Consider the following 15,234-nt stretch of genomic DNA (forward strand, 5'->3'; position numbering starts at 1 on the left):
ACAAATATCAACCCAGGGAGACTATACCATACCTGTGTGGGGACCCAATAAAACTATATTCACATCAGGGTGAATTCATTAGCAAAATCTCCTCACATCCTGTTTTACGGTCCCATCTGAAGTCATCTTATGTACCCTCTGAAGCTTAGTCCTGATAAGGAAAAGAACCAAACAACTGACATTTTGGCTCACCTGGGTTTATCTTCCCTTTTAAGGCATTCTTACCTTTCAGTTAATGCCTGTCTATTGCTGAATGGTTCACAAGAAGTCTCTCTGGACTAAAGAAAAGATAGGAGAAAATCTTCTGCTGCGAGCCCGCGGACAGACAATTGTTTGGTTCACTACCGAATTTATCTCTTAGCGCAAGAGAAAAAAGTGCCTTGACCCCGACGTGATTTGAACACGCAACCTTCTGATCTGGAGTCAGACGCGCTACCGTTGCGCCACGAGGTCCCGGTGGCTGCTCTTCCCGTAACGCCTTAGGGGGACAATTTCAGAGGTTGTCGGGTGTTAGCTCTGTTCTGCTTTTGTTTGTTTTCTTTTACTGCTCTCACGCTCTTTGTCCCTTTTAGGATGAGTCTATTCAAAGTGAGATGTAAATGAAGCAGGGTCAGGAGTTTAGGACTCAAGGAATATTCGACCCCCGTCATTTCTGGAAACCCACTCTCCCTACAGAGGTTTTTTTTGAGGGAGAGATGTTTGGGAAGAGATTGGAAAATGAGAAGTTCGGCTGTAAGGGAAGGCGGGGTTGGCGCTCCGGGTGCTTTCTTTTTTCCCAGTCCTTCTGCAGGCGGAACGCCACGAGGATTTGCAAGTTGCCGGGGTGGGGCGGGGCGGCGGGGGTCTATCACACCTAGGGAGGAACACAACTTCCCTTTAACAAAAAGGGGCTTAGATTTTTTTTTTTTTTTTTTTGCTTAAAAAAATAACATTCACACATGGGAGACGGGGTAAATTAGGAGTTTGGGATTAAAACATACACACTATATAAGATAGATAAATAACAAGGACCTACTCTATAGCTGTGCTATATCTTTCAATATTCTTTAATGGAAAAGAATCTGAAAAAGAATGCATGCTCAGTCATGTCCGACTGTCTGCGACCCTATGGACTGTAGCCCACCAGCCTCCTCTGTCCATGGCATTTCCCAGGCAAGAATCCTGGAGCGGGTTGCCATTTCCTTCTCCAGGGGACCTTCCCGACCCAGGGATTGAACCCGTGTCTCTTGTGTCTCCTACATTGGCAGGAGTCTCTACCACTGAGCCGTGGATGTATATATATCTGAATCACTTTGCTGCAACCTGAAATCTTCTAAATCAATTATACTTCCATTAAAAACATTAAAAATTAGAAGTTTTATAACTCCAAAGTAACCCAGAGAAATAGCAGTTTTGAAGAGGGCAAAGTGGCATAAATAGACTGTTTAAGGTGATAGATCAAGGTATGTTAGCATGCTGAAGAAAGGGTTAATTGAAAAGATAGAATTTGAAGATGCCGGAAAGAAAGATATAACCACATAACCAACGGAGCAAATCCCTTTCACAGTGAGGCTGGCTCCTAGGTCCATGGGATTTCCCAGGGAAGAAGACTGGAGCTGGTTGCCATCTCCTTTTCCAGGGGAACTTCCCAACCCGGGGATCGAACCCATGTCTCTTGTGTCTCCTGCATTGGCAGGCGGATTCTTTATCACTGAACCATAGAAGTATATATAGTGAGACTGAAGTAAAAAGTGAAAGTCGCTCTTTGCAACCCCATGGACTGAATTCTCCAGGCTAGAATACTGGAGTGGGTAGCCTTTCCCTTCTCCAGGGGATCTTCCCTACACCAGAGATCGAACCCAGGTCTCCCGCATTGCAGGCGGATTCTTTACCAGCTGAACCACAAGGGAGGCATCCTAAGTCTTTTATTTCAGATTTGTCTTTTCTAGCAAGAGAAGGGGGGACAGACGCTCTCCCATAGTGCATTAAACAAGGATACTATGGAAAATTTTATTTCACTTCTGGGTGGTGAGAGGACGGCTCCTCTCTCGCCCAGTGAGATCTGTGGCACTAGCGGTAAATTAGACGTGCAGAGGAGCCTGGTGGGCTACCCAGTCCATGGGGAGGGCGACCGAGCACATCAGGTGAAAGAAGGGGGAAGAGAAGCCAGATGAACACAGAGCAGGTTGGTTATAGATGTCGGGATTTCAGGGGAATAATGATATTAGAGAAACATTCATTTATTGGTGTTCAGTGCCCAAATATACACTCTGGTCTCACCCTAGCCTCTGTTACCCGGGAGGGGTAGGGGGTTGGGGGCGGAGTGGATGCCCCTCCCACGTCCCGCTTTCCTATCCCCATCCCGGGGGCGGCAGGCGGGACAGCAGGAGACTGTCACCTGTGGGCCAGAGAGGCCGGTGTGGACAGTGGGGAGTAGGTTTGGCGGCAACGTGGCCTCGGCACCGGCTGTTCTTGAAATGCTGACCGAAGTACGAAGACCGCGGAGGAACCGCCAAGGAGAACGCCAGCACGCTTGCTGGCGGAGTTAAACTTCTAATTCCTAGTTAGACTGTCTTCCTTAAATACCAATATGCAAAATGAAAAAAAAAAGAAAAAGAAGGGGCATCTTGAGGCTCGTTTACCATCACCAAGGATGCGGGGCGGAGCTTTCTGGGGCGGGGCTTCCGTGGCCCCGCCCGACGACTACCTGTCCGGAAGCAGCTTTCTGCTAGGCTTGTAAGACCCTTGCTGGGCGGTCCTGGGTTCAGCGGGCTTTTAATTTCCAGCTGGCGGTGTGATCCTGGAACAAACCACCGTCTCTGAGCTCCAAGAAATTCACGAACGAACTGTGGGACGTATACTGACTCACCTGGGCAGAGAGTAGGTGGGGTGAAGGAAGGGAGAGACCCTCCGCGGCGCGGGGGCCCGCGGCACTGCTTCGGGGTGACTTCCCCTGGGGAGTCAGGTGGGGGTGGGGACGGGGACAGGCACCACGCCCCATTGTGACACGTCCCGAGCCTCAGCGGGGATTGGCCGGGCGGACGTGGGGTGTAGGGTGGGTCTAAAGCCCTGGTCGCCAGGGCCAGCGCTGGACTCACAGTCTTGGTGCCCAGAGAAGGCCCCTCAGCTCCTGCTCCTTCTGCTGGCCCCTTCTTGCAGGCACCTTTTAAAGATGACGCTACAGAGGTGACCAGTCAGGGCAGCAGCTCCTCTTCCGAGCCTCGGCCATGGACTCTGGTCTTCCATTTCTTCACCCCTTGGGGAAGCTAAAAACAAAGGCAGAGAAACACCGAAGAGCTGAGACCCGTTGGGTTGGAAGGAAAAACTATTATTCTGATGCTGGTGGAGTTGTGGCAACAGGATGCCACCCAGGATGAACGCCAGGAGCTCAGTGACCCTCAGGAGACTATGGGAAATCTCAACCAGCTTCAGGAACTCTGGCTGACAAGGGAACGAGACATGAGGGTGTCAAAGGACTGTTGGCGGTGAGATCCACTCGCAGGACACCGGAGTGCAAAAGAGAGCCTCAGATGTCAGGTGCTTGTCACAGCGAGTCGTCTCCAGTGTCGAAAAATCTGCAGACCAATACCTCTTTGACCAGGGAGATGGAAGAGGTCAGGTGGGCAGGTACTGGATGAACCTGGAGGAGGCTGAATCATGACAGGTGCTCACTGCTTGGAGCACCAGCCGGAGAGGAAGATGTGGTTAGAGACTTGGAACACATCAGAAGCCTTAGTGAGCACCATCGTCAGGTTCAGGGTTGGCAGGAGGAGAAAAGGAAAGGCGTGCTGAGCAGTCAGCCTCGTTCAGTGCATCTTCTTTTCCACCTAAGCAGATGAGTGAGCATGTGAGTGCCCACTGATGACTTCTTCATGGGGAGTTGCCAACGCAATGGTTGTCCCACCTGTGACATTAACACGCACTCCTACCAGGCACGCTTGGAGAGCAGTGTGTCCATGGGGTGAGGTTCATGTTCCTTGTGCCCCGCGGCTCCCTTCTGAGCTGTGGGAGGCCTCCTTCCACCTGTCCAGGAACTGAAGGTAAGAGGTTTCTGGCAATCCCTCAAGGAATGTGGGTAATGGTTAATTATGGTCTTGTTTTGAACAGGCTCCCCCCCTCCCCCGCATTGTCTTAGCATCCCACCAGGTCCAACTACCTTGAAACTTCACATCAGATAACCCTATATGCTAAACAGAAGAAGAGACTCAGATGTATAGAACAGACTTGTGGACTCTGTAGGAGAAGGCGAGGGTGGGATGTTTCAAGAGAACAGCATCGAAACATGTATATTATCTAGGGTGAAACAGATCACCAGCCCAGGTTGGGTGCATGAGACAAGTGCTCGGGCCTGGTGCACTGGGAAGACCCAGAGGGATCGGGTGGAGAGGGAGGTGGGAGGGGGTACCGGGATGGGGAATACGTGTAAATCCATGGCTAATTCATTTCAATGTATGACAAAAACCACTGCAATGATGTAAAGTAATTAGCCTCCAACTAATAAAAATAAATGGAAAAAAAATTTTAAAATTTAAAAAAAAAAAAAGAGGAAAAAAAAAAGAAACTTCACATCATTTGCATGGGGACCTCCACAAAACATGAAAGGAGGGAGGACCTCATAAAGTTTTCCCCAGCATTTAAATATGAAAAATTTGAAATCTAATGGATTGCTGAAAGAATTTTACAGTTTCTACCTGTATCCTGCAAACATTTATCATTAATATTTAGAGGCACTTACTTTAGCACATATCCATCCATCCCCCATTCACCAACCCATCTTATTTTTATCCACTTCAAAGAAAACTGCATACATCAGTAAGCCAGTACATCAGTAGTCCTGTACATGTGTTAGATTAGATCCAGGGAGCCCCTTCTGTGCTGGCTGCCTCCACCCTGTTCCTCACCTTCATGGAGAAGCTGCAAGAAGCTCCCAGGTGAGGGAGGCCCAGAGCACCCAGTGGCAGGCAGGTTGTGTTGCTGGACAGCAAGAAAAAAGATTATTTTAATTGCACCCACAGGAATGGGATCAGAGAACTGGGGACAGATTGAGATAACCTATTAGTCACTTGGCAGAGCTTGCTTTAGACTCTCATCTCTCTTCTCCCTTTCACTGGACTTCACTTCCAATTACAAAACTCAATGGGTTTTTATTCCCCGTTAAAAAAAAACTGAAGTGTAGTTGATTTACAGGCTTCCCTGGTGGCCCAAACCATAGAGAGTCTGCCGGCAACGTAGGCAATCCATGTTCTATCCCTGGGTCAGGAAGATTCCCTTGGAGAAGGAAATGGCAACCCACTCCAGTGTTCTTGCCTGGAGAATCTCATGGACAAAGAAGCCAGCTACAATCCATGGGATCGCAAAAAGTTGGACATGACTGAGTGACTCATGCATAGTTGCTTTTCAATTTTGGTTAATTTCAGATGTTCAGCAAATTGATTCAGCTATATATTTTCAGGTTCCTTTCCAGTATTGGGTATTACAGCTATTGCATATAGTTCCCTGTACTATACAATAGGTCATTGTTGATACACAATTAACATGTGTATGTTATATATATATAAGTGTGTATCTGTTAATTCCACAGTCATAATTAATTTACTCCTCTTCCCTGCTTTCCCCTTTGGTAAACCTAAGATTTCTTTCTACATCTGTGCAAAACAATGGTTTTGAGAGAGGATCTGCAGAGACCAATTTGAACTATTTGCAACTTCCTAGAATTCAGTCACTTGATGAGACTGCTTTGGGGAGGGGGGTTTAGAGGGATTTGAGAAGGTGACACTGTTCTTCGAGACAAAAGCTGCCCTCCTGAGTGGATTCATCTCTGAACTGCTCCTCTTAGGCTGAGATGCTTCCGCTGTGAATGGCACCTCTGATACTTGCCTCAGCTCTGCTGTGGGGTGCCATGTGTACATCCAGGCACTATCTGCATTTTCTGGAGCCCAATTCCTGGTTCTCCCAGGAGCTGCTGCCCAGGTCTTCAGACCTCCCAGCAGAGCCCCAGGTCTCAATGCCTGCAACCCCAGGTCACCCATCCAAGGGCCGTGCCCCCACATGGACTTCCTTTCTTGAGGTCCCAGTCCCTCCCATCTGAGCATCCCCGTTGTCATTCTGGGTCACCTCATTTGTGCAAATCAAGGTGGGGGGACAGGACCACGCTGAGGCTTGTTCACTGTCACCATGGAAACTGCCAGTGGAGTCAGAGTCCTGGACCCAGATGGAAGAGGAGGTCTCCCAGGCCCGAAGGGTGACTCCAGGAAGCGTTTCTGCTTGGCTTCCCTACTCAGGCTCGACCATGTGCCCTGTTCTCCCTCAAAATCAGCCAGTGCTGGGAGGAAGCATGGCCCTGGGGACCCTGGCTTTCCTGGGGGTGTTTCCCCTCTTCTACAAGACATCATGATAGCTGCCAGTTGCTGTCTCTGAGCTGCTGCAATTTATCTGGTAACTGAGGCATCTCCCAGTTCTGCAAGAAATGACAGGACTGGAGAGAGGACAGGCAGGACCAGGAGACTGAGGCAGAAGCCGCAAGAAGCAGGATGCAGCAGAACAGGACAAGGACGGGCAGTTCTGGAGGGCCTTCAACCCATGTCAAGATGGGAGATGGGGACCAGACTCCCACTGTGATGCTCCGGCAGCCCTGACCTCCGACCGGTCAGATTTGGGGAGGACAACGATAGAAGCCCAGGTACAGGCCAGGTACTGAACAGACAGAGTCTGAGCACAGAGAGACGGGTCTCTGGCTCTGTGCCTTCTGCTGATCCCTTCCAGAAGCTCTGTAAAGGTGACCCCGCTGAGGAATCTGCCCTTACCCCAACCACCAATTCATCTTACAGGCACAAACTCAGGTCTTGGCTTTCCTGTGCCCATTGTCCCCTCCTCCAACTAAGGCTGGGGCTGCTGCATCCAGCGCTCACATCTCTGGGGCCCAGCCTGGCTCATTATCAGGCTTGAGGTCATTATAACACCTGCAGCTCCTGGGCTCCTGTGCATATCCGTCCGAGGCCACCAGAGGGAGCTGCTGAGTGCCGGAAACCGGGCTGGGAATGGGCTTCAGGGAGCCGGAACAGGTATAGGGTTGAGAAATGAGGTGTGTCGGATGCCTTGGTGTTCCCGAAAAGTACCCTTTCAGGACAGTAAGGTGTCCCAATGAAGACTTCTGGACAACTGGAGAATAATGTTTTAGGTTAACTGAACAAAAGACAGCTTTAAAGCCATCCTGAATGTGACAGTCATTCTCTGTGTTTCTATAGTTTTGGCAAATGTGTATTGTTTCATGCAATCATTTTAATCAAGTGATAACTGTGCCATGTTAAAAAAAAAAAAACAACACAAAACACCATCAAGTATTGTAGATAACTGTGACTGAAGGAAATGCATGTCACAGAGGGAGATTAGAATAGAGAATGAGAAACTATGTCTTATGAATGTCTAGAGACAGTTTTCACAGGTGCAGAGAGGCAGTCTGTTGGATCTAGTGTTGGCTAAGAATCATTAAAACTTCAGGGCATGGCTTAGAAAAGAGCCTGAGGTTTAGAGGTGTGGAAAGTGAAGATGTTTCTGTTAAGGAAACATGGTCAGATGGACTCAAAGGCTAATGGCTATGGTAGGGTAGGGTGAGGGGTGATTCCATTCTGTGCCAGAATTTGAACTTGAAATTTTCCAGGACTCTAGTTTATTCTTAGGAACTTACCGCTCTATGAAGAGAAGACACCAACTAAAACTGAACACTGGAACCAGCATTTAGTTCAAAATACCTCCATGAATTGCAAGAGGTCTTTACAATATTAACAGAATATTAATGGAAGTCAAAGAAGAAAGAAATCATTTTTTTTAAGAAAAACATGCAAAAGACTCCTTCCATAACAAAGAATGGGGTGAAAATTAGTAACGATGATCAAAGGAGGTGGAGTTGTATAAAAAAAATAACTCAAGTACCAGAAAATGAGTACGCCTATAAACCCAGGAAAGTAACTCAGGAAGAAAACCATGGCTTCTATGTTGCAGCTCAAGTGCTCTCTAGAGAGATGATACAAGCTATAACCTGTGGCTGGCACTTGATGCATCCTTCTTTAATTAATTATCTTAATTGGAGGCTAATTACTTTACAATATTGTGGTTTTTTGCTGTACATCGACATGAATCAGCCAGGGGTTTACATGTGTCCCCCCATCCTGGAGCCCCCACCCACCTCCCTCCTCACCCTATCCCTCTGGGTTGTCCCAGAGCACCGGCTATGAGTGATGCATCTTTTTAAAACCGTTTTTTAGAGCAGCTTTAGGTTTGAGAGTGGACTACAGAGATTTTTCAGATACTTCCTGCCCACCCTACACGCATAGCCTCCCTGATTATCAACACCACTCACTGGACTATTATATTTTCTATGATGAATGCATCTACACTGACACATCATAATCACCTAAAGTACATAGTTTATCTTTGAGTTCACTCAATGTATATTCTATGGGTTTGGGACAAACGTGTACTTGCATATATCCATCATTATAACATCATAAATAATATTTAAAACCCTTAAAATCTTCTGTGCTCTGCCCCCTGCATTGGGAGCTCCAAGTCTCAGCCACTGGACCACCGGAGAAGTCCCATGTCTGACTTCAGCGTCTCTAGTGCTCAGTACATAGCAATGTGTATTTGGTGAGTGAATAAGTGACTGATAAAAATGAGTTTGATAATTAACTCCTCCCAAGTCACTTTCCTGAGGAAGCCATCAGTTCACGGGTCCAATTCCTACTATCCACTCAGTTCTTATTATTTTATTTTGACACACATTGTTTCATTTAAATCCTACAACAATGATGCCAGGTAAGCATTATATCCCTATTTTACAGAGAAGAAAACTAGGATTCAGGCCATTGAAGCATCTTGCCCAAGTCAGAATTGCTTAACCAGAAAAGGTTATCGCCACCTTTCCAGAAAGAACAAGATGGTGGTGAGGCATCATCATTGCTTCTGGAGAAGGCAAAAAGAAGTTGTGTATCACTAGGGTATTGCTTATTTCCGACCTTAGGGTGCAGTCCCAGAGCTTGGACACATAGTTACTCTGCAATCAAACCTAAGTAAAGTGAAAGTCACTTAGTCGTGTCCCACTCCTGGGACCACTCTGACTGTAGCCCACCAGGCTGCTCCGTCCATGGGATTCTCCTTCTCCAGGAGATCTTCCCGACCCAGGAATCGAACCCGACTCTCCTTCATTGCAGGCAGATTCTTTACCAACTGAGCTATGAGGGAATCAAACGTATTTAGAATCAGCCTGGACACAGACTTTTCCTGGTGACCGGGGATTCCTTGAATCTCCCATCAAGCACAGTTGGGACAAAGATCTTAATATGCCCCCGTCATCCTTCACAACAAATTTAAGGCGACAGAGTAAGAAAGCTAAGATGCTCTTCCCCTATTCCCCCTCACCCCCCTCTTTTGGTCCCTTCCAATCTCCTTCTGGGGCTGGAAGCCCAAGGTGAGCCTTATCACTTCCACTCCCACCCCTTCACCCCCGCCCCCTTCCCGCCCGGCTTCCCCACTGCGGGGTCGCGGGGCTCTGCCTTCTTTACTTCGCCCTTCAACTCATGGCGTACTTGCAAGCCCAGCCTCCTTCCATTCTTGACCTGCTTCCCGTGAGCCTCTGCTTTTGGCCCCCAGAGGGCATTGCTCCCTACCCAGCAGTCCTTGCGCGGTCTGGCCGAGCGGACAGCAGGACTCCAAGATGGCGTCAGTCGGTGAGTCTCCGGGTCCATTTAGGGCTACTCGGGTGGAGGCAGGAGTCGGGGTTTGGGGCCCAGTGCCCAGAGTCACACTGGGAAGAGAGGGACAGAGTGCAGGAGCCGCCTCCCCTTCGCTCAGGACCTTCGCCGCGCCCTCACTTCAGGCCTACCGGACTCTGTTCAGGGTCCAGCTCCGCCCGACCCTCCTCCGCTCGCACAGCGGTGCCTCCTGGCTGCCCAGAGCCGGCGCCGCTCGGCTGCGGCCGGGAGGGCGACGGCATCCCGGCGACGCGCCTCGGGGCCTGGGAATGCGCGCCTGGGACCACCTTCCTCTCCCCGCTGAGGAATGGCACTCTCATCCATGCTCTGGCAGTTTGTTTGCACCTGAGCCCTCCGTGTTAAGCGGAAGCTCAAATTAAGTTCCCTACGGAGCTATGCCTGGGACAGAGCCTGACACCACGGAAGGGTCGACGCTTGAGTGTGTTGAATAGGCTTAGAGAGGTGAAGTGACCTATTCAAGGTCACTAGTGGTGCATGGGCTGAGCTGGGATTCAAACCTAGGCTTCTGGGGTCTTGTGGTAAACTGAGCTTTTAATCACACAAGCGACCGTGTGACCGTCAGCCTTTTCGATGATACGCGTGTATAAATCTCTACACTCACCAGACTGTCCACGGTGATTTTTTAAGAAATACTGAAACCACCATGTTTTAGCTCTGGATCCTCACAGTAACCTTGTCAGCGCCAGGAACGTTGATCCCATTTTAAAGGTGAGGAAAGGAACAGGTCAGAGATGTGGTATGGCTTGCCTGTGGTCACACTGCATGATAATGGCGGAATTCGACTCATGGGGCTGTGTGTTCCTGCAGTTTCTATATTCTTAAATCTCAGCCTGGAGAAATGAAAAGGGGGTCAAAAAAGATGATAACGATGGTTTTTTTTTCGTCTGTAAGAACGGGCATGAGAATGTTTATCCAGGGTAGTTGTGTTGTGTAGACAGGACAGCATGTGAAAAGGAAACCTTGAGTCTTGGTTTGTTATTGTAGCAGAGAGTTGTGGAGAGCACTGTGAACTAAGGACACCTGATGTTTGTAAGGTGCTCGGAACACCGCCTGTGCCACTGTTGAGTGCTGTCATCCAGCTTTCCCTGTGTGACCTTTGGGTAAGGTCATGTCACATCTGGCCCATTAGTGTCACCCAGGTGAAGGAGTTGGAGTCCATATACTGATGAGCTTTTAGGCGATCTCTGTCACCAGAGCATAAAGCCACGAATTCATTATCAGATAAAGTGATGGAAGTACCAACAGGGATAGATGAGATATGGGTTGACAGAGTGGCCAATCAGCTGGATTTCCTGTGGCCTATTTTTTGTATGACCTGTGAACCAAGAACAGTTTTTATGTTTTTAAAAACTATTTGTTCAGGGACTTCCCTGGTGGTCTAGTGGTTAAGGCTCTGTGCTTCCACTGTGGGGCTGGGGTGGGGGGTGGGGGTTTGGGTTCCATTCCTGGTCAGGGAACTAAGATCTTGCCTGACTTGCAATGTGGCATGTGTGCATAAATAGTTGTGTTTTCTTTTTTTAAGACTATGTTACAGAGACCTTGTGTGACCTGCAAAACTTAAAACCTTTCACTCTCTGGTTGGATTTAGCACACAGAAGACATTTGTGTCTTTTCGTGTCTCTCCATATAGGTGGACAGTATGCTTCTTGAAGTCATAAAATCAAGTCAGGTAGTCACCTGCCCTCCCAAGAACCTGTGGTCTTTTCTTAACCTTCAGTGAAATTCTGTCATGACCAGGAACTGTGTGTGGGGAACTCCCACCTTCAGATAGCTCACAGACAGGCAGGAAGACAGATAATAATAATTCCTATTTACATAGTACCTAGACTTCAGTAGCAAGGTGGGTACTATTCCTACTTTATTTTACAGAAGAGGAAACTGAGGCACAAAGAGGGCAGTAACTTGGCTGAGGGCACACAGCGTCAAAGTGGCACTAAACCCAGAGTACTTGATGGTGGAGTCTGCTCTGTTCATCACCACGCTCCACTGGTATGAACCAGCCGCTGCAGAGGGGTGTTGGGCGAGGACCAGTATGCAGCCAAGGACTAAGGCCTTGTGTTCTGCTGAGAGAGAAACTCTTGGAGTGAGTGAGTGTGCATGCATCTCTGATGAATCTGATGGTCCCCTGGAGTTTTGTGATGGTGCTGTACTTGGCTCTCCTTAAGGCTAATGTGTGTGTGTGTGTGTGTGTGTGTGTGTGTGTTGTATTTTTTTCCTGTGCTTATACATTTCTTGGTTTTGGTTACAGAAATGCTGTCTTCTTCATAGTACAGATATATAACTCTTGGAGCTACTCTCCATGGGGTTGCAAAGAGTCAGACATAACTGAGTGACTTAACCATCACCACAGATACATAAATATGAAGAAAAATAAATGGTTGACATTTTTTCTCCTGTGATGTGCCAAGGCACTTGTCAGCCCCTGAACAAGAATGCAGGATATGTGAATGTTTTCATGGTCTGTGTGAATGTGCCATTAAGCCTGATGATGGCCCTTGCCCTTGGTCAGAGCTCATGGGGGGATCCCCCCGCCCCCGAATTCTCAAGGTGGACCTTAAGGAGCCCAAGCCTTCCTGAGACCTGAAAATGGAGAAGAAACCTTGGAATGATTAAGTCCAGCTCCTTCTGCTCATCTTTAAGAAGCAGCAGTACCCCTTGATTCCTTGCTCTGAAGAGTGCACCTGCCAAACAACCTTTTAAAGTGAACGTCTGGGAAGAGGACAGCAGAGGAGAGATCATTTCCTCCTTTTATGAGCATATGAATCTGAGCGTTCACAGGGCCAACCCCTCCCTGGCCCCTTTCCTATTTTACTCTTAAGCCGAGAGATGAATGCAGTATGGCCTCAGACAAGAGCCCTTCCTGTGTCCAGATTCTCAATGGGAAATGATCTGGGGCCCATGGGGCCTCTGAAATGGCTTTTACTAAGTCATTTGACATCTGTGGTCTGAGGTGGGATGCTTGAGGTAGGAGTCAGATTGGCTTCAGGAGCATGGGAACCAGACCTGAGGTCGAGTTGTGCCTCCACGGCCTGCAGGCTCTCTGCCTTTGTTCAGGATTCACCGACTTCTCTGAGTCAGTTTTCCCTACTCCTCCCTATAAAATAAAGGCATCCATCCTCCACTTTTATCTCTTCTTCATGGCCCTTAGTTCTTTTTACATAGTTATTGCTAGCAGGCTGTTATTCAGGATCTTGTTCTGCGATATATAGACTCTGGCTTAAGATAATATATTTGCTGTGACATGTGTACCCATCATATTACTTACATGCAGCCTCTGTTTAGTGATGTTATTGAATGCATCATTATTGAGCGGTTGACGTGACACAGACAGATGCTGTTTGTGTTACTGGGAGACCCTTTCAGTGGGTGTGTTTTTGCATTGTCCTTTTCAGTACCACTGAAGGAGAAGAAGCTCCTGGAAGTCAAACTAGGGGAGCTGCCAAGCTGGATACTGATGCGGGACTTCACCCCTTCGGGCATCGCTGGAGCATTTCAAAGAGGTCAGAGCCTTATGGGCATGTGTAAATAAGAGCAATCCTCTGGGTCTTCAGGTCTTTTTTTTGCCCTGAATTAACTTGACCAGTTTTAGACCTGAAAATTATGTAGAGGACAGAGTGAGATTATTAGGCCTCGAATTTCCATGTTTGATGGGTCCTGTGAAAGGCTGGCTTGAAAATATTTCAGATAAGAATATGTTTTCTCGTGTCTGGAATGTGTACCACTGCCTCTGTGTTAAAGAAATGTCCTAAGCCTACAGAAGATGAACTGGAAGCACAGGGGATACCAGTCTGCGATGCTCGTCTCCCTGCGAGCCCAGACTTCTAGGATGGACGTTTGAAATGGTCTTTCAGGTCTGTCCTTTGAAAGTGCGTGACCAGGCATATCAGTCCTGTGTCATGTCATGGGACCTGTGTGGTCACCAGCCCCCCGAGGGGTGGGGCGGGGGGCTTATTCTGTTTTCCTTTCTAATTCTGACCAGCCTTTGCTGTCTTTTGCGATCCGTTTCCTCCTGCCCTGAGGCCTGTCCTCAGCTTTGCCCTCTCCCATTAGAATGTGGCCTCCTCCTGTTTGCAGGCTACTATCGGTATTACAACAAGTACGTGAACGTGAAGAAAGGGAGCATTGCGGGGGTCTCGATGGTGCTGGCGGCCTACGTGTTTTTCAACTACTGCCGCTCTTACAAGGAGCTCAGTGAGTCTCTTCTGGGTTGCTTTGCCTCTGCTGGGGTTTCCCCTGATAGGGCGGGATTGGTTCACCTTCTCATTTAGAAGTCACGCCACAGACAGCTGAAGAATTGGAGAGACCTACCAGAATATGGCATGTTTTAAGAGAGAAAACTGTGGCAAAGAGAAAGACAGGAAGAGTAAGATGAACATGAGGTGAAAATTTTAGGCAGCGCTTTGTCAGATACCGCAGGCTCTGCCAGAGGTTGGTGGGAAACTTGGCTTCATCTTCCTAGCAGCCAGTGTGAAGAGGGAAGTGTGTTGAGGGCTGCAGTCTATTTGTGAGCTCTGGAAAAGCGTGGCGTCTCCCATTCTGAGATCCGAGAGGAGCCTGCCTGGAGGGAGAGGCCAGGGAGTGCCGGCAGGGGCCACTGACCGGGCGCTGGTGTCCAGCCCCCTGCCGGCCTGGGGCATCCCGAGCAGCGCTGGCCCTGAGGGTGGCTGCTTGGGTGGTTTCTTCCGAGCGGGAGTGCCTTCAGGGAAGGCGGAGCTGGCTGGGGGGGGCAGATGAGCTCCTGATTCCACCAGCAGGCTGTGGGGTGTCTCCTGAAAGGAGTTCTCAGGAGGGCTTCACCCGGTTTTGGCCCACTCCCCTCCCTGTCGTCCTGTGCTTTCTCCAATGGTGAAGAAACTACCATTTTGCTTTTCTGACTCCAGAACACGAGCGGCTACGCAAGTACCACTGAAGAGGGCGCACTCTGCATTCCTGACCATCATCTTTGCCCAGCACCCCCAAATCCTTTCATATCCTAATGGAGAATTAACATCCAATAAAACATGACTGGTACTTGGACTGCCTCACTGGCTCAGCCGATTGCCTGCCCTGTAGCTCCTCCTGCTGCACAAGCTGGGGTGGGGTGGTTCTCCAGCTCCCAGAGGGAACTGTCAAGACAGCCCAGGACTTTGAACCTTGAGCTTCAGGATCTTGCCCCAGTGTCCTGGAGGTCACCTAGTGCCCCGTCAATAGTACTAAGGTGTTTATCTTCTCTCTGCCTCACTTTTGGTCTTTTGTCAGCTGAGACACTCACAGTATAAGGCAGATGCCCTAGTTCCTAAGAATGGTCTCCCGTCCCCCATCTTTCTGCACCATCCTGGGCTATTGGGATCTCGGGGAACCAGGCATGTGGGCTCATCTGGTCCTGGTAAGTAAGCCTCACTTGCAGGAAGGCCAGCGGGAGGACACAGGTGGGAGGGGAAAGCACAAGTCCCAACAGGAGCTCAAGACTGCTGTGTCCAGCAACCTCTTACATTTCACCAGAGGC

At 48.9% G+C, this 15,234-nt stretch overlaps 1 protein-coding gene, 1 long non-coding RNA gene and 1 other non-coding gene across 3 annotated transcripts; 1 reads left to right on the forward strand and 2 right to left on the reverse strand.

The window, feature by feature from the left end:
• Positions 1-381: 381 nt before the first annotated feature.
• TRNAW-CCA (transfer RNA tryptophan (anticodon CCA)) lies at positions 382-453 on the reverse strand. Its single transcript has one exon. It is a non-coding gene; the product is annotated as a tRNA-Trp (tRNA).
• A 1,462-nt stretch (positions 454-1,915) lies between these two features.
• On the reverse strand, positions 1,916-2,955 carry LOC110145128 (uncharacterized). Its single transcript, XR_002316092.2, has 3 exons — positions 2,849-2,955; positions 2,687-2,779; positions 1,916-2,556 (listed from the first exon to the last, which is right to left on the reverse strand). It is a non-coding gene; the product is annotated as an uncharacterized lncRNA (long non-coding RNA).
• A 6,642-nt stretch (positions 2,956-9,597) lies between these two features.
• Positions 9,598-14,770, forward strand: ATP5MF (ATP synthase membrane subunit f). The gene is made up of 4 exons (XM_020905293.2): positions 9,598-9,704; positions 13,142-13,249; positions 13,824-13,940; positions 14,630-14,770. Exons 1-4 carry the CDS (start codon positions 9,692-9,694, stop codon positions 14,656-14,658), a joined length of 267 nt encoding a protein of 88 aa, XP_020760952.1. The 5' UTR covers positions 9,598-9,691; the 3' UTR covers positions 14,659-14,770.
• The last annotated feature ends 464 nt before the right edge of the window (positions 14,771-15,234 follow it).

This window comes from Odocoileus virginianus, chromosome 33, assembly GCF_023699985.2.
Source record: "Odocoileus virginianus isolate 20LAN1187 ecotype Illinois chromosome 33, Ovbor_1.2, whole genome shotgun sequence".
Classification (NCBI taxonomy): Eukaryota; Metazoa; Chordata; class Mammalia; order Artiodactyla; family Cervidae; genus Odocoileus; species Odocoileus virginianus.

What these genes read in the sequence shown, in the direction of transcription:
- ATP5MF (XM_020905293.2), top strand. An exon ending in CGCTGGAGCATTTCAAAGAG is followed by an intron (nt 13,250 to 13,823) that starts GTCAGAGCCTTA and finishes TCCTGTTTGCAG; the next exon opens with GCTACTATCGGTATTACAAC. An exon ending in CCGCTCTTACAAGGAGCTCA is followed by an intron (nt 13,941 to 14,629) that starts GTGAGTCTCTTC and finishes TTCTGACTCCAG; the next exon opens with AACACGAGCGGCTACGCAAG.